Source organism: Lytechinus pictus, chromosome 6, assembly GCF_037042905.1.
Source record: "Lytechinus pictus isolate F3 Inbred chromosome 6, Lp3.0, whole genome shotgun sequence".
NCBI lineage: Eukaryota > Metazoa > Echinodermata > Echinoidea > Temnopleuroida > Toxopneustidae > Lytechinus > Lytechinus pictus.
In genome coordinates, this window is record NC_087250.1 from 2,375,420 (window position 1) to 2,395,323 (window position 19,904).

Consider the following 19,904-nt stretch of genomic DNA (forward strand, 5'->3'; position numbering starts at 1 on the left):
GATATCTCCAATACCCCATCGGCTCTAATTCAATTAATTTTCTAAGATTATAGAACTTCATTACAAGGAAAATAGTGCGCAAAAAGTTGAAACTTCTGTGATTTATTGAAATTATATAAAAAGGATGCCTAATTTCTTTGACTTATCCTGAAGCGCTTCATTTTGAATTATAAAGAAACTTAAGTGTCATTCAAAATTTCAAACTGAGGGCGCAAAACAGGACAGGAGATGAATGTGCAGGGAAATGACATGAAGTTTAATAGAATTTGATAAAAAATATTGAACTTTTTTATTTAATACGACACGAATTTTATACCTTCCTCTTTTTTATATTAGGAACCTGTTTGCCCTAAAAATTATGGTTGTTTAGTAATGAGCTGAAAAGCGGGAGAAGTTGACTTTATGGAGGTGACGGCAGAAATTGATATAAAGATTTTACCCGCCCGGAGCCGACCCGACCAGAAGTTGCGCGATCAATAAAAAAAAAAGATAACTTCATATATGCTTCGGCCTAACCTTACTCTAATTCCATGCCCTAATGTATACATTTGAACTTTAACTGGCAAGAAACACTTATAGCTGAGGTGGAAAAACAGGGTTAGAGAAAGGGTGGGGAAAACAATGGAGATCTTCAATATTGTCATTTAACCGCGCGCAGCGCGGAAGCAAATTTCATATATAAATTTAGAGCAAGAGTGAAGGAGTTTCTCTTTTGAGAAAAAAAAAAGAATAAAAATTGAAAAAAACCACAAAGCTACCTTTCTTCCCTTTCCTCCCTTCCCTTTTCCTTTTCTCCTCTCTTCTTTCCCTTCTTTTTTTTTCTTTTTGGGGACGTTTTGGGGGGGGCGACCGCCCCCACCGCCCCCCCCTGGCTACGCGCCTGAGCTAAGCTGCACTCAGAAAACTGATTTTCCACTCCCCCAAAAAAAATATTTACTTTAGACCACAGTACTATTCAATATTCATATGGGTTGTGTGTTTGTAAAGGTGTACATTGAATAAGCAGGGATAAGAAATCCCTATCTTGCTCATTGCATATTCATAAGTACATACATATACGCGTAACAGTTTAACCCCCATACATATACACGTAACAGTTTAACCCCCATACAAAAATATGAAATGTCATAACTTTGTTATTCCTCTTCAGATTTTAATGAAATTTTCAGTCTTGTATTTGTCTGCTTTTAACTCTATCTGTTCATATCATATAGTTTTTAGCCTGGAGTACCCTTTAACAATTGACCGGGCCTAATTTCTACAAATGGTTGCCCTAATGTGCATGAGCAATTGTAAGAATCAGCCCTACAGATTTTAAGCTATATGTTTCAGAGCTAAATTATTGTAGATCAATATCTAACAAGAATCGAAATACAAGTTTATCAATTTCTATTAACTTTCTATGTATTATCGTGTGAAAGCTGATCTAAAAAGTATTCAATTTAATGACTAGGCTACCCTTTTAAATAAGACAAATGATATATTAGAACATAACGAGCAGGTTCTTAATAAAAACAAAAGAAAATTGGTTGATCATGAAGTTTATAGCTGTTGTAAACATGTTTGCTTTATATTTTTGTAAAATGAATGACTTGTTTAGGTGTTTGATTTTGGATAAAATCCATCTCTGAAAGGAAATGAAATAAGACAAATAAATGAATAATTGCAAAAAATATTCGAACCTGTAGATTTATCACAGCTAATGAAGTTGATATCATCCACAGCTATATCAGTAGGTGTTTGAGTGTTCTCAAAACCAACCCCAGGTGACGCTTCAAGTCGAACCTGAGAAACAAACACAGTGAAGATTGACATCATTAGAATAGAAAAATATGAAGCAATAAAGAGGAGATCTAGGACCGGTCTTACAAAAAATTGTGACTGGTCCCACTGAAGGATACAGACCAGGGTCCCGGCTAACAGAGAGTTACAACTGATCCAATTCACCACAACTATATGGAAATCCATCAATGCCATAACTTTTTATTCAAGAAGTTTGAACAATGTCCTTTGTAAACAGAGAATGGTACACTTACTGGCCAGCGAACCTAGGACCTACAATGAGGCATCCTTGATGACATAAGAATTCGCCATTAATGATGATGATAGTATAACTGGACCCAGTGGTGATGCAGGTACGCACTGGGAGACCCCGGTGTAGTGGTCCACCTGCACTCCCCCCAATCAGTTATATCGGGAGGAGAGACCTGCAGGTCATAGTGATTCAGTTCGCTTTTCGCCTCCCAGGCAGAGGTGATGCCAATCAAATAATAATAATAGTACATGCATATACTTACATAATACTGGCCAGCGAACCTAGGTCCTACAAGAAGTGACCCACGGTGCCATGTGGTTCCCTGGTCACCTGACATACTCCAAGAGGCATCCGGAAGGTTGTCAACATACAGGATAGAAGTTAGCGTACCTGCATCACCACGCATGTGATAATAGAATTCCATCTCACATCTACAGAGGAGGAAAATGAGCAGAGTTAGCGTTAAGGGAAAATGTGGGTGTTTCCTTTGAGCCCATATTTTGATGTTGCCACACATTTGTGGTAATCTTAAGAGATTTTACAACATTACAGCATTTCAATATGTCATAACTCTAAAATAAAATTTTAGCTATTCTTTAAAAAATTCTTAGGATTTGAGACAGCAGGGGCCTGTAACACAAAGCTAGCAATGATCGTAGAACATTTTTCTACAATTGATTCAATTGACTACAATGTAAAATCAATCGTATGAATCGAGCGTACGATCATTCACTAACCTTTGTGTTACTGGACCCATGTCTTAATACCTCAGTGACAAAAGTAACATTTATGCACAAGGAAGAGAAAACCTGGCATACCCACCTTGACCCAGTACTTCCAAGGACCAGTGGACTGAGGAGGAGAGCTGTCATTCCAAATGTTCCAAAAGTGCTATCAACAAACATGTAGTAACCTGTGCCACTGTTGAGGGTGTGGTCAAGACTTGGGCCACGCCCGCTCGGGGCACTGCTAGCCTGGATCCTGGTCCAGAGGTAAAGTCCGTTGGGGATACCGGTCCAGCCACACTCATCAGATTCAAAGTCACAGTTGCCTGTAAAGGATTGGAAAGAGAGTACAGCATCAGGTAACTGACTAAAGGTTACAAAATGTGACATGTTGTATATCTTGTTCAGTCAGCATCACCACCATCATCATCATTATCACCACCACCACCACCACCTCCACCATCACCATAATCATCTTTAACATCACTACCATCATCATCACCACCACCATCATCATCACCACCATAATCACCACCACCACCATCATCACCACCACCATCATCATCACTACTACATCACCATCACTATTACATCATCATTATGATCATCACTGCCATCCCCAACATCATCACCACTACCACCATCATCATCATCACCACCACCACCATCATTATCATCATCATCACCACTACCCCACCACCATCATCACCACCACCACCATCATCATCACCACCACCACCACCACCACCATCACCACTACCACCACCACCATCACCATCACCACCACCATCACCATCATCACCATCATCATCACCACCACCACCATCACCACCACCACCATCACCATCATCATCATCCCCACCACCATCACCATCATCACCACCACTATCATCATCACCATCATCATCACTACTACATCATCATTATGATCATCACTGCCATCCCCAACACCACCATCATCATGACCATCACAACACCACCACTTTTTCTTGTTTCTTGAGTACTAACCACAATCAGTTTCATCTTCTGATTCTCCACAATCCATCTTGCCATCGCACCTCTGATCAACATCCAAGCAAGTTCCGTTGTTGCATTGGTATGAATCCGGTCCACAGGTTGGACCATTAACAGGAGGTGGAGTTGGCGCTGACGTAGTCACTGTTGGCAAAGGTGTGTTACCGAATATACATCCTTGTGTGAAACTTGTATCATCAATGGCTATGTCACCGAATTCACCATCGCCTCCTACAGCTTCAATGATAACCTGCAGAGATTTGACCAGTTAAAAAGTGAGATTAAGCCTTTTCAAAGTCTGTAGATCCAACACACCACAATGCTTAACCCTAAATAGACTGGGTTATTTCAATGCCTAATTAGAAGACGGGAAGGGGGGGGGGCTGATTCAACTACCCCCTTTTGAACTCGGCCGTTGATCGTGCAATCAAGATAAAAATTGGCACGTGCATTACCAATGATATAATCTATAAAACTATCGGGTCAAACTCTGCAAAAAATCTCATTGCTGATTATGCTAATTTATGTGTAAAATCAAAACTTTGCACGAAAAAAATAAATAATGGCTCTAAAATGCTCGTTTTTGGTTCACAGGCTCTTTATGGGAATCTGAACAAATGTATACAAAAAATTTCAACATCATATTTATTACTATTTTTTTTTTCTTTTTTCAACGAAAATTGCCAAGGACTTTATTTTTACCATAAACAAGACGAAATTGATTTATTTTGATCACTTATAGGAAAAATAATGATGCATTAATGAATTTTGGCTAAAAACACTATTTGCCATTGGATTTGTACACAAATTCATGTTTTTTGAGAAATTTTGGGTCTGCATGCACTTACGAAATGTTGCATAATCCTGGAACCGTGTACCTAATAGTCACAACTTTGGTCTCAAAAGTTGCGCGGAACTTGAGAGTATAAAGTCAGCGAGCGACGCATTCAAAACATTTTGCATGGGGGATTTATCATGAAAGATGTCAAGGACAGCCCCAAGGCTTAATGGGCTTATCAGTGTGAAATATTATTTGTAATGATTCAGTGGAATGAAAGAAGTATATCATGTGCATGAAACTTTTATACTTCTTATCTTGGGCCTATTGTATCCCTTTCACTTGCAAATTATTCATACTTTAAATCCACTTCTTATTCAAAATTCGGCATCCATTTTACTTGTACAATGTATTCCATTTTAAATTGCAATTCTATTTGTTGAATTCATGATTTCCTCCTTCCACAATTTCGCAAATATAGATACTGCTGCATGTAGCTACAATCTTAATTTGTGATCTTCAAAAGCAACCTGAATATTATCATCAAGGATATAAACATTCTCAAAATTAACCTGAATCGAGGAGCTAATATCTTTCAACTCAATATCAGCTCTCAAGAAGTATTCTCCAATATCCCCACTTCTGGTCCAGATACGTGTCAATGGGCCGTTGATGGCTTGTCTGGTGTAAACGTTGAGCTCGTTGATATCCTCACCAAACAAACAATAATAGAACCGCAAGAAACATCCTGTAGTAGTTACTGAAGTAAGAGTTCTTGAGGAAAGACGTGCCCTGTCACCATAATTTGCTAAGTTTGCTTCAAGATAGATGTAGTAACCTAAGAGTAGTGGTTTAAGGACGAAAATGACAATAAAAACATTTAGGAAAACTGAGCCCCATCTTACAAAGAGTTACGATTGATCCAATATCAACCATAACTATGGAAAGCCAGCGACATCAACATCCAAAATACATGTTTGTTCAAAATGTTTCCTAGATGTACTGTTACTGTATATTCATACATTCATAGTTTTCTTCAAATTCAGTGTGTTTTTTGTTGTTTACAAAGAACATTGTGTGAATTTCTGAAGAAAAAATTATGACGTTGATGGATTTGCATATACTTAAGATTGATCGGACCAACCTGTAAACATACAAAATAGGAGTGATTCTTTTAAAAAAATAGGAGTCACAGCACATTTCCCATAGATGACTGTACATAATATCTGGAAAAAAAAGGAGTTTTCTTTCTTTACATAATATAATGTATATAAAAAATCTCAAACAAAAAAGAAGTAACTCCTTTTAAAAAGGAGTAGTTAGCATGCCTGTCGTAACTCTCTGTAAGACAAGGCCCTTGAGAGCATTTCATGAACATCTTTGTCTTGCAAGTTGTCAGGTGTGACAGCTTGATTGATCGTGATTGGCCGAGAGTCAGAGTTTGTATGGCAACTGTCGGCTAAAACATTTTTTTTATAATGTGAAAATACTTGAATAGGGTATAAATTTGACAAACGGATAAAGCTTGTTTAGGGTGGGTTTGTAAAACCTGTGGTTGCGTGTGTACAGTGAAATAGTACCCCCCCCCCTGGCCGGGGGTCTGTGCCATTTCTTTTAGCAGGAATTCCATGATATAGGTGCTATGCCTTGTTTCATTGCAACTTTCCAGAATGCCACATTATTTGCTGATTAAATGTGGTGATTGGTAGTGAAAACCAGCTCACAGGATTTGTGCGGCAAAGACCATAGCTCTAACTTATAAGAATCCGATCTAAAGTTCATTTGATATGACCTTTGATATGACCAATCCAAAGGTCATTTGATATGAAGAAGGTGCCTAATCAGTGTTGGTTCTGAAACGGTCTCAGACATGATAGCGTCAAAGACAGAGAAAATGTGATCCTGGATGAAGACCAAGACAGAGATACATCTACTTGAGTCCCAAATCAGATGAGACTGATACGAGACACACAAATCAGTTAAAACCAAATCACATAGTCAGAGCCTTCAAGTTTCCTCAGATAAATCAAGTTTTAGAGCAATTTTCAAGTTGACAAGCATGTAAAAGTAATCACGTAGCCTCATAACTGTCAGCTGGCGGTACTGTAAAATAAAAAAATAAAAAATTGCAGCTGGGTGGTCATAAAATTCATCAAAAGGAGGGGGGGGGGTTCAATCTGACCAGTTTAACTAAGGGTTTAATAATAAGAGCTAGGAAGTACCTGAATCTAGACCTGTCGTGTGGTCTCTACCAGGACCAGTCCCAACTGATCTGGTCAGTCCTTTCCATCTTCTCCAATCAACCTCATCTGTTCTCAGCTGGGTCCATTTACAGATACCAGTCTGAAAGTCACAGTTTTCGTAATTGTCTACACTCAACAGATAAGATAAGAAGGGGTCAAAGATGATGAATTTTGCCCCCTGTTAGTAACACTGTACATGTAGGCTATTCAGACCAGCAGACAGCAGAAAACTTTGGCCGAATTCAGAACGAAGGTTTTTAAAACCATTGGTTGAACCATTGTTTATGCAGATTTCATGAATAAATAATCCTTCTTTACAGCGTTTATTAAAAATGTCCAATGCTGATGCACGCTTTTATCGCAGTGCAACAAATTGACGCCTGTTCCTGCGGTTATCCATGCTATTTTTTGTATTGAATTAATGAGTCCACTCTTCAAACAGTGGACTCTGAATAAAAATAGAGTACTTAACCATGGCAATTGGCGTCAATTTGGCGAATTGTGAGAAAAGTGCGCATCAACATTGGACATTTTTAATAAACGCCGTAAATAAGCATAATTTATTCAGGAAATCTGCATAAGCCTTATTCATACATGAAATCTGCATAAACCATAGGATCAACCGATGGTTTTATAAACCACCTTTGTGAATTCAGGCCTTGGCTTCTCATGGCTCAATAGACCTGTAATTATGCTTATAATTACCAATTAGAAAATAATTTCAGAGTAAAGCCTGCTGTAAGATCATAATTGAGATCTCCATTGCTTAAAATTAAAATGGACCTGCCGAATAATTTTTTTTAAAAAACATCTTTTTAAAAGCATCTCATGCTTTAGTTTTGTTATGTTTTTAATACGACTTTCGATTGAAAACAACAAAATATTAAGTGTTTAACAGCCCAATTAATTTTGACGAAATATAAACAAAATTGCAGCAGGTTTTGAAGACCATACTCTATGATTCTGAAAACAGTAAAGTTCATCAACCATACATATTTTGAGAGTATAAAGGTTAGGGATTATTGCGAGAATTTTTTTCGGGAAGGGAACCCATTCTATGTGTTGCTATGGTAACCAAATAAACATATAATATATTAAACAAATTTTGTATTTTTTAAAGAATGCGGAATTGAGTAATAAAGATGTAAATTTTTTGGGCTTGCAATTTTACTAATGGGATTGCCCACATCATCAGCTTTACGTAGACACCAAGATCACAGAATACCATTGACCCCCCGAAATTAGAAAAATTCCATGGGAAGGCAGCCATTGGATTTGTATCATTATTCCTGTTTAATTATACACCCTGTAAATTAACAAATAATACTATTAATTACTTGTATTATTGAATTGTTTATATTATCTTTACCATGGTAACACACTCAACATATATATTATATATTTATATACTATGTGTCCATGCGTATATGTTGTCTGTATTATTATGTTATTTTGATAACAAATTTTGCTGGTTTTTTTAATCAACATAAAAAAATATAGAAATACACTTTGTGAATAACATCGAATTGCCTAAGTATTAAAATACCAGAAATTTTCTTTACTTTCTACTGATACCAATTCCTGAAAGCTTAGGTGTTTTAAAACATGACATGCTTTCATTTCCCGAAAGCGTGCCTACGGTTAAACACTAAAAAAAAAACCCTGCACTTATAGGGTTACACACAATACCTCTTGAATGAAGCAAGACCAATTCCAATACTGTCCAGGACAGAATCAAACAAACTTATCAGACATACCACTACAGCCAAACGATGACCCTTACCACAGTCATTCTCGTCAGACATGTCTCCACAGTCATCTGCAAGATCATAATATCAAACAAACAACAAACGATGACCCTTACCACAGTCATTCTCGTCAGACATGTCTCCACAGTCATCTGCAAGATCATAATATCAAACAAACAACAAACGATGACCCTTACCACAGTCATTCTCGTCAGACATGTCTCCACAGTCATCTGCAAGATCATAATATCAAACAAACAACAAACGATGACCCTTACCATAGTCATTCTCGTCAGACATGTCTCCACAGTCATCTGCAAGATCATAATATCAAACAAACAACAAACGATGACCCTTACCACAGTCATTCTCGTCAGACATGTCTCCACAGTCATCTGCAAGATCATAATATCAAACAAACAACAAACGATGACCCTTACCACAGTCATTCTCGTCAGACATGTCTCCACAGTCATCTGCAAGATCACAATATCAAACAAACAACAAACAATGACCCTTACCACAGTCATTCTCGTCAGACATGTCTCCACAGTCGTCTGCAAGATCACAATATCAAACAAACAACAATGACCCTTACCACAGTGATTCTCGTCAGACATGTCTCCACAGTCGTCTGCAAGATCACAATATCAAACAAACAACAAGCAATGACACTTACCACAGTCATTCTCGTCAGTCATGTCTACAGTCATCCGCAAGATCAGAATATCAAACAAACAACAAACAATGACCCTTACCACAGTCATTCTCGTCAGACATGTCTCCACAGTCGTCTGCAAGATCACAATATCAAACACACAACAAACAATGACCCTTATCACAGTGATTCTCGTCAGACACGTCTCCACAGTCATCTGCAAGATCACAATATAAAACAAACAACAAACAATGACCCTTACCACAGTCATTCTCGTCAGACATGTCTCCAAAGTCGTCTGCAAGATCCCAATATCAAACAAACGACAAGCAATGACCCTTACCACAGTCATTCTCGTCAGACATGTCTCCAAAGTTGTCTGCAAGATCACAATATCAAACAAACAACAAGCAATGACCCTTACCACAGTCATTCTCGTCAGACATGTCTCCACAGTCGTCTGCAAGATCACAATATCAAACAAACAAACAGTGCAACTTACCACAATTAATCTCGTCAGACATGTCTCCACAGTCGTCTGTGAGATCACAATGTCTGTCTGTGTTGATGCAGTTTCCATTCCCGCAGGTAAACTCTACTGGACTACATCCACCTGGAGGTGGCGCTACAGGAAGCAATAAATACAGATGGAATTGAATAGTAATCCACAGTGAAGTTATTATCCCACCGCTGCCACCATAAGTGCAGAAGTGTCAGAGCCAAGAGGATAATTCCTGGTGTTATATATATGTAATTCTGCCATTGTTCTTTTCTTTTACTATCATTCTTTAACTACTGGTGTTTGACATAAAGTCATTATAATCCATCGGTATATTAAAATGATCAACCACTGTTTCAAAGAGCTGAAAATGGGACATTCAAACTTAACACACTTGTCGAAACGTTGAGTGGTCCTTTTCAGGACCAACAATTTCCCATGAAAGATATAGTGTACCGTGAAACCTACTGCACTATTATTGATGTTAGCCTGATGAGACAAACAAATCAAAATGAGGATGTGTTCAGCATACTACCACTACTACTACTGCTACTCCTGCTACTACTACTACTACTACTACTACTACTACTACTACTACTCCTACTACTCCTACTACATGTACTCTTACTACCTCTACTACTACAGTATACTAATACCACTACTAATCCTACTACTACTCCTACTACTACTGCTACTACTACTACTACATGTACTCCTACTCCTCCTCCTACTTCTACTACTACAGTATACTAGTACCACTACTACTCCTACTACTACTTCTTCTACTACTACTACTACTACTACTACTAGTACCATTTCTACTCAAATTAAAAATGGGTAATAAGGGAACCCAATGATGATACACAATTATTCGATATCGTAACATTGTAGTCCAAGCTGTATAGTTTTCGAAATTCGCACTTATTATAAGCCCCCCCCAAAAAACCATATAGATTGAACTTACCTGGAAAACTACAGTCCCGGAATGAGATATCATCAATGGCGATATCCCCTTTCCCAGCATAATCCCTGAATGCTTTCACTTCAATCTAGTAAGAACAAATTTTAAACGATACTACTACATTAATATCACTATTTTCATCATACACATTGTATTTGAAGAGTTTTGTTCACAAAGGAGCTACACATCCACTTTTGGTATTTTTCTGTAAATCAAGGTTTTTTAATTCACCACTTTCCCTTAGCCACTGCTGTTTGATTTTGATATACATGTAGATGATAGTACTACAATCTTAGATTAATTAAATCATGATTTCAAAAATCTAGCATTCATTATCAATTTTTTAAGAATTTTTTCGAAATTTTATTTTCCCAGGGATTTCACTCCTTTTGGAACAAAACCCGAGTAAAATGTCAATTTTTGCCAATTTAGACATGTTTGATATTGGAAATTGAACTCGAGACAAATAAATATGGCTAGCAGGGTACATTTTACATCTTTTCTGATGTTTATATCCTTTGAAAAAAAAAAAATATATATTTTGTCATCTTTTCTAAGGACAGTGACTTTTCGATATCTACAATTCCAAAAAGGAGCTATAAATCCAAAAATATTCATAAAAATTGTAAAATTCTATTAGTTTCAGCAAAATTTGCACTGATGGTGTGAACTTGAATGCACAACATGTACCTAAAAATTGAATGCATAGATTTATTCAAAATTGGAAAAATATCCAAATTTAAATAACTGCATAGTTGATTTAGCTCCTTTTGGAACAAACTGTTATGAATTTAGCTCCTTTTGGAACAAAACTCAAATTTGCAATCAATTTTTACAATCCTTTCCAATTTTTTTTAAAATTCGATATGTTGCATTTGATTTCCATGTCTAAGATACATACATTTGTATCAAAATATCAATTTTGGTCAAAAGTGGATTTAGCTCCTTTTGGCATTACGAAAATAGCCCATTTGGAGTTCCACCGCTGTTGGGGTCGCAAACTGCGGTAATATACCCCAAAATTCGTTTGAAACTCTCATTTCTCATTTGAACATTTCCAAGCCCCGATAAACCCATCTTGGCCATGTAATCCCCGTTGTCTCAATTTCACCTCCACAGGCCAGTAAAGCCAAGGACGAAATGATAAACAACAGCTGTGCTATTACGTAAGACTTCTCTGCCTGAAGAAGGAACTTCGGAATTAAATTATTGTCTTCGATATTTAATCACGTTTTCAAAGGCATATTGTATTCAGACATCCAATATTAGTCCTTTTTCAATTTCGAACGAAGAAAATCGACCTCGAAATAAGGAAAATAAGCGAATAAAAATTAGGTTATGCTTTGCATGCAGGGACTGCCCTTAAAGCGCTGCGCACACGATGCATTCACCGCGTGTATACACGGAACTCCATAGCAGGCTCTTAGACACGTTGCAATCCATCGTGTGTGACCCCCTGCTGTGCTGGGCTGTCGAGTTATCTTCAGAGCGAGGTCAAGAAATAGGTGTTTTGATACTTAAATTTCTTGCTTGGGGGCAGATCGGGATTATAGTGGTTGGAGAAGAGAATTGGTGAAAACGATTTGGGGTATACCCTTTCAAATGGAGGTATTTCGTCATGGAATCAAGCTCTTCATTTGTAGTTTGTGAAAACTAACAAGTAGGATGTAAACAAAAATCTAATTAGAATTCAGGGCATGATCAAGTAGCTAATTATCTAGCAACTACATCTAGTCTCATCCAATTGTTAATACTTTTCATTGCGAATAGTGGCAGAAATGGTTTTCATAAGTTACGAGCGACTTTGAAGGTCAAGTCCACCCCAGAAAAATGTGACATGCAAATGAGACAGTGGATGATGTCCCTCACTCACTATTTCTTTTGTTTTTTATTGTTTGAATTATACAATATTTCATTTTTTGCAGATTTTACAATGAGCACCAACTTGACTGAGCCATATAGTATTAAACAATGCTAATTCCACATGTTCAGGGAGGAATTAAATGTTGCTTCACTTGACAATGAGGAGAAAATTTGAATATTTCATATTTCATATGATAAAATACAAAAGAAATAGTGAGTGGATGACGTCATCAGTCTGCTCATTTGCATACCAACCAGGATGTGCATATAACTGCTTTGTGAAATTAAGCAAAACCTTGAAATGTCATAACTTTCTTATTTTGCATTCGATTTTGATGAAATTTTCAGTGTTATGCTTGTTGTATTTTTCTCTTTTTATTCAAATCAATTTTTGTTGGGGTGGACTTGTCGTTTAAGAACGACTGGTGAACCTTTCTTTGGAACTAAATGAACGCCAATGGACATCTGGTGTGTATCACTTCAAGATCACTCGTCGTTCTTAAAGTTGTTCCAAACTTACAAATAGTTTTATGAGACACCCACCAGGCTTGCTAAGTGTGTAGTAGGTAATTATTGTAGGATTTATTGGCTTAATGAATAAAGTTTTCTTGTGTTTACCTACCTGGAAAGTGCCTTTAACACGTCCAATAGGGATGGAAACAAATGACCATTCTCCCGATCCAACCTTCGAATAATATGAAACAAAGGATCGGTCCAACCCAGAAACGAGCAGAAAGTGGACAGATCCAACAACTAAAAAAAAAGAAAAACATACACACTAATCCATGGATTAATTAAATTTGTGTATTAAGATTCTGCTGAATTGTCACAAGCTCAGCATACGTGACCTGCCAACCAAAAGCTAACAATAAGTTACCCAAGGTAAACTTTAAGATTTTTAATGAGCAAAGCCTATGCTTTAAAATTATATACAGTGCGTCCCACAAAAAGGAAATCTGTTTTCAGAGATAAATCTCACAATTAACAAACATGTTTTTACTATGAATTTGATACAGATGGTAAAAGCGGAGTCTCATCTTTAATTTGAGACCAACAGCCTAGCAAATCATTCAGGCATGGCAGGTTACAAACAATAAATATTAAGGGCTATCAGAAAAGATTTGTGCAGAAACTCAGGTAAGAATCTGAATCCAATCTCATTTCAGGGATCAGTGAGAGAAACTTAACAAAGAATACCAAAGAAATGCTAATGAGTCAATCGTCGAATAAGCACTGTTGTCGTATCACAAAGTAATCTTGTCTAATATTTCTGTGCAACCTGATTTTGAAATTAAAACTTCAAACTCGTCTTGCTCAATAATGCGTGAGGTGTTTGTCACATATAAGGCATCAAAATGTAGAGGAATAACTGAATTGTATGATGATGTAAACAAAATATTATAATTAATTTGCGTTTCAAGAAAAAAAAGGGGAATCTTGGTTTCCGTTTTTTTCTGGGACACACTGTATAACTTCTCAATACTTATCAATATCACTCAAAAATAACGCACACCAGTACTTGATTGAATGTTGTAGAAATAAAATGTACAAGAGAAAAATGGAACCAACAAAAAAGTTTATACAAAGAACCATGTCAGCAGTATACATGTACATAGTTAAGGGTTAATCAAACTAATGAACTACAGAATGACAGCATGATTTGAAATGAATGCACACACAGCATTATCAAACACCAGCAAACATAGCTGATGGATGCGCATACATTCGTAATTCCGAAGCTTCGTTATTCCGAAGGTTCGGATATTCCGAAGGTTCGTTATTCCGAAGGTTCGTTAGTCCGAAAACGAAAAGAGGTTCGTAATTCCAAAGGTTCGTTAGTCCAAAAACGAAGTGAGGTTCGTACTTCCGAAGGTTCGTTAATCCGAAAACGAAATGAGGTTCGTAATTCCAAAGGTTCGTTAGTCCGAAAACTAATGATTAATGAACCTTATTTCATTTTCGGACTAACGAACCTTTGGAACAACGAACCTTATTTCGTTTTCGGATTATCGAACCTTCGGTATAAAGCCACAAATGTTCAGATTAACGAACCCTTTTACGTTTTCGGATTAACGAACATCGAGGTATAGGCAATTTACGTGTTTCGGAATTACGAACCGTCGGAATAAAGAACCTTCGGAATTACGAACCTTCGGAATTACGAAGTGTAACCGATGGATTAGGGTGCTAAATGTAAGATTAGGCATTAAATTCTGAGGCGTTGTACAATACAAATAGCAAATATTCTTATTTGTGCGATGGTGCAACATTTTGAATTTGGTGAAAGACGGAGACACTCTTTCTTTCACTCTATTCAACTCAGCTCTATTCAATGAGGTGTTTCTTTCACCTTATGCGAAATCTTGCACCATCGCACTCATGCCTATTCGCTACTTGTATAATACTTCAGAGAGATAGTTCAAAACTGTGCATCATCACTTGTAACAAACTCAGTCTAATCCCTAATGGAAATAGATGGAAGGGAACTATATTGTAAAAGGGCAGATACCATTTCCATATAAGTGAATCCAAAGGTCAAGAATACAGCCAGGACTTGCTTCATTAAGCTCCGGTGAGAGAAGAAAAGCTTCACTGAATTTAGAACTTTCACTAGAATCAACGTATAGATAGTAACCTGCAAGGTATCAGAAATCAGCACTTTTTGTTAATAATAATAACAATTATAATAATAATAATGGCAACAATAACAATACTAATATTAATAATATCAATAATAACAGCAACAAGAACAATAATAATAATGATATTGCAGTTCTTGTGTAGTGCATATCACCAGCTGAATTTACAATTCCACAATACATTTTGCATCAATACGTGAGATTTTTAGGGATTGAATATAATATCCATGCTGAATTTATTCAGAATAATAACATTTAAATGACCAGTATGGTAGTTTCTTTCCATGAATTAAAAAAAGAAAATGATTATCTTCATTTATCTGATTATTCATATGGATTGACATCTTATTATGATTCCAACATTAAGTCTATCACCATGATGATTATGTTTGAAATAAACCATGAATAATGTATGACAATAATGATTTGCAGCACTTCATAATACTCTAAAAAAGTGCTAATACTGAACCCACCTTCACTTGTTCCAATTGTGTGATCGTTTGATGGTCCAGAGTCAACTGCATGTTTTGAACCTTGACCTCTAAGCCATTCTAAACTGCCTATACTATTGTCAGTGTAATTACACCATCCTGATTCAAAGTCACAAGAACCTGAAAGTAACAGGAACAATGTATATTAAACTAAAGGGGAAAGAAAGAAAATTATTACACAAATTTAGTACATGTTATAATTTAATCTCATTAGAAAACTCTTTAACTGATGTATTGGTTAAACTGGTGTTGGCTCAGTTGCTAGAGCATCTGTCTCACAACTGGGAGGTCGGGAGTTCAAAACCCCGGCCGCGTCAGACCAAAAGACGTTAAAAGATGGGAGTTGCTGCTAACCTAGATGTTTGGCATTCAGCAATTCAAGGGATAGAGTTATGTCAATCTGGTGCTGCACAGTGGCTGTCAGGCCCCTGATCAATTGGGCAAAATGAAATTTGGGAGTATTCCTATTTCAGATTACTTTTTCCAACAATGAAATACTGATTTTCTTTTTTCAAAATATGAATGTTAAAACTACAGAAGAGACGGGACAAAACAGAGTCCAGATAAAATTGGGTTATATTACTCAATACTACAGCTTAAACAAAATATTGTTCATACCGCAGTTGACCTCATCGCTGCTGTCCCCACAATCATCATTGAAGTTACAGACCAAGGTAGCATCCTTCAAACACGCACCATTATCACAGTAGAACTGACATGGTGGTGGGTTAGTAGCCCCTGCACAGGGTCCATCATAGACGCTGATATCATCAACAGCAATGTCACTCTGAGAAGGTGTTCCTAGGGTACCGATAAGGCTAACCTAAAAGGGGGAACAAGATCTCAGATATAACGTCCATGGTAATTCCAAAAGAGTCCTTCACATGGTGCCAAAAGGAAATTATTGTCATTATTCAAGTGGGATATACAAGATAACTAGGCATTGACTACAAGTATTGTCATGAATGAGAATCATGTTTCTGTTTCTCCCAGGCACCTTGCCAGATTCCAGGACGCAGACCTCATCTCACTCGTTTGACACGTCAAATGTTTGAAATAATATCAACCAATCAGATTTGTCCTAGACGATGATGTCATGGCCAACAACATACATGAAAAAGAAGAGGCGCCATGTAGCGTGTTGCAGAGCTGTTGCAATGTGTGCACTGGCCTGTAATCACATTGTATAGTGTGTGCTTGGCTTCTAGTATTCTCCCAAAATGAACCAGAAATATAAAGCTCTGCATTTATAAGAACATCAATTGTTAGACACAGCGCTAGAGCCTGATATAAGTATACCATAAATAGATTCTTGCACACATTAGTAGAGTAAGTAACACTTTGTTTTGTATACTCACACTATAAGTCTTATCCACGTCATCGGTAGTGACAGTTACTGTAGCATGCATCCATGTGTTATCCAGTGGACCTGTCTTAGACCACAGAGATGGAACTGTTCTTACATCAAGAGAACCGTCTGCTCCGCCCATGTAATACCAGAATGATATACAATTCTCACCAGTTAGAAAGGGAAAGTTAAGGATAGCGCTATCTCCAGTCTGACGAGGTGGAGCCGAGTCAATGTACATGTAGAACCCTAAGGGAAGAGAGTAGTAGATTTAAAAAAAAAAATTAGTGGTGGTGGGGTGTGGTCTTGTGGTTATGACTCTCGTCTTTCAATCTGAGGGACATGGGTTCGATTCAAAGCCATGGCATGTGTTCCTTCAGCAAGAAATTTAGCAAATTGTGCTGCACTCAACCAAGGTAAGGTGAGTGGGTACCCGGCCAGTAGGAAGACATTCCTAGAAACACAGTGAACATAAAAGCTGCTCTGCTAAGCCCTGGGTAATTAAGCTGCATTACTGTACCAGTTGAGTGATTTAATAGAGACTTATTATTAAGTAAGCGTTAAGCACGACATAAGCAAGTATAATTATTATTTGATTTTGATTTATTTTGGTAGACTTTCATTGCGATTTTAAAAGTGAATGCCTGGTTGGAGGATTGACATTTAAGTTTAGGGCAATTCTTTTCTATTGTGACAGCCAACTGAAAAAAAACTTGCACAAAAAAAATCTTTATTAAATATGCTTTTCACTTTATACTTCCATGCAACCTTAATTTGAAAAGAAAATTTAAAATGAAAACAATGATGATGAACAATAAAAACATGATGAAAAAAGATGAAAAATCTTGAGAATGTTTTATGATGAATGAACCATAAAAATTGAAGAAAAAAGAATGTGAGAAGAACAAAATGAAAAGGGAAAATGATAAATGAAAATGACAAACAAATATGGAGGATCAAGCACTAATGATGAAATGAATAACTTTACCTGCTGGTGTTCCAGTAGAATGATCTGCAATTGGACCAGAATCTTGAGACGGTGTCGGACCACTAGCCCTTAGCCAATCAAATTGATCATTACTAACCGAAGAAGGGTAGTTATAGAAGGTACAGGTGTCATATTCAAAGTCACATGACCCTGGAGGAGCACAGTAGTCTTTATTCAAGTTGATGTCATCCAGGGCTAAAACTCCATCAGAACCAATTGTGGCCTCAAAAATGATCTGTTAGAGAGAGAGAGAAAAAAAATGATTTTTAATTTTATGTTTCATGGGAATACGAAACACAGTTATGGACACAAAGTCTTCATATTCTATTACTGAGACTTTCATCAATACAGACAACAGTTCACAAAAAAAGTGATTTCATCATAATTCACACAAATAAATTTTGCCTCTGCCGTTTAGGGCTTAAGCTGGTACAAAAATACAAATACATGTAGTAACAATGGACTGACCCCTTAGGCCTCGGTCAAGACTTGTGTATTTTGGAGGCTCATAACATGACGAGACAAGCTGTGTCAGGTTCAGGTTATGCATGGCTTTGTTTAAGTTTTTTTCACAGGAGCAGTTGGAGTTGGAGCAAAAGTTAGGGAATCCCCACCCCCCAAAAAACACGACTCCTAATAAGAATTTTTCGGAACATTTGGGACCCAACCAATCTCTTCACGAGAAAAGATAGAAGCCTTGCGGGACAAGATGTTCCGTCATCTTCTTTGGATGCAGGAGCCTTTGATTGTTAGTCACTTTTAATACCAAAACTCAGAGCTATATCTAGTTTGCCGGAATCCCACTCAGTTTCTATTTCAGCCACAATCCCCATTGTTTTCTGTAGTTAGCAACAGCAGGATTAAGTTCGATTCCCACTGAGGTGTCCATGGATGGGGCATCATACTTACAGTGTAGTCCAAGCTACTGGAAAACGATGCTTCATATGGAATCCACATGCCCCTAGAATTAGAGTCGTCAAGGCTCAAGATCTGAGTAAGCGGAGTATCACCGATCGTGACGGTCGCTGTGAAGTCGGGTGCATCAGTCCCCATGCTGAATACCCAAAGCTGAAGACATTGTTGAAATGTTGATGGGTAGACTGGGGCGATCAGGCGAACTTTAGACATGTAGTTGTTATTGATACTGTCCACGTAGATAAAATGACCTGTAACAAAAAAGTTTTAATTTATTCTATTTATTTATTATATTCATTTATTTTTTGGGGGGTGGGGGGGTTATAATAATAATCATTATAATGATAGTTATATTTGTTTCAAAGTGCTTTACATAAATATCATTACCTCGGTCATCAAATTCTTGGATGCCTGCATACAGTATATGCACTATCTAAACTATCTTAATCAAAACATAACTGTTCAGAAAACAGGTGCAACTGAATATATTCTACATAAAAACTGCACTATGTAAATATTTATTCATATTATTATAAGAGAGTAGTGCACTATCAATGTTTTTTATTTTACAGTTTAGATTCCTTTATATGATACCATTTTACATTATATGATGTATTATTATTAATTATATGATCCAATTCTATCTCATTCTATCTTCCAAATTCTATATGATCATTGATGTTTAATGAATAATAATTCACTTACCTATATTGGTTCCATAGGTGTGATCTGTATCAGGTCCGTAGGTTAGGGCCAAGGAGCTGAAACCATTAGGTCCAACATTCCAATCTCCTTGATCATTGTAATCCTGATCAAATCCACACAAGTCGCCATGCTCAAAATCACAATATCCTATATAACGGGTTAGAAACATACCATAGATCAGCATGTATTTATACAAAGCACTATTAGTGTATATCCTAATAAAATGATTAGCTATAAAAAGCTTCCAGCAACAGTTTGAACAAAAGCTCAACCTGAGCGCAAATAGACTGTATT

At 37.0% G+C, this 19,904-nt stretch overlaps 1 protein-coding gene across 1 annotated transcript in view; it reads right to left on the reverse strand.

Annotated features, from left to right (window-relative positions):
- Positions 1-19,904, reverse strand: part of LOC129263584 (MAM and LDL-receptor class A domain-containing protein 2-like) — a 123,299-nt gene that overhangs the window by 99,729 nt on the left and 3,666 nt on the right. The window contains exons 4-19 of the mRNA XM_064100617.1: positions 19,611-19,757; positions 18,900-19,156; positions 17,991-18,225; positions 17,013-17,251; positions 16,273-16,477; positions 15,637-15,774; positions 15,034-15,159; positions 13,147-13,277; positions 10,665-10,749; positions 9,704-9,826; positions 6,775-6,921; positions 5,125-5,390; positions 3,769-4,024; positions 2,858-3,086; positions 2,298-2,466; positions 1,683-1,785 (exon numbers count right to left, since the gene is read on the reverse strand). Of these exons, the coding sequence (XP_063956687.1) occupies positions 1,683-1,785; positions 2,298-2,466; positions 2,858-3,086; positions 3,769-4,024; positions 5,125-5,390; positions 6,775-6,921; positions 9,704-9,826; positions 10,665-10,749; positions 13,147-13,277; positions 15,034-15,159; positions 15,637-15,774; positions 16,273-16,477; positions 17,013-17,251; positions 17,991-18,225; positions 18,900-19,156; positions 19,611-19,757 (2,856 nt within the window). The remainder of the gene's footprint in view (positions 1-1,682; positions 1,786-2,297; positions 2,467-2,857; positions 3,087-3,768; positions 4,025-5,124; positions 5,391-6,774; positions 6,922-9,703; positions 9,827-10,664; positions 10,750-13,146; positions 13,278-15,033; positions 15,160-15,636; positions 15,775-16,272; positions 16,478-17,012; positions 17,252-17,990; positions 18,226-18,899; positions 19,157-19,610; positions 19,758-19,904) is intronic.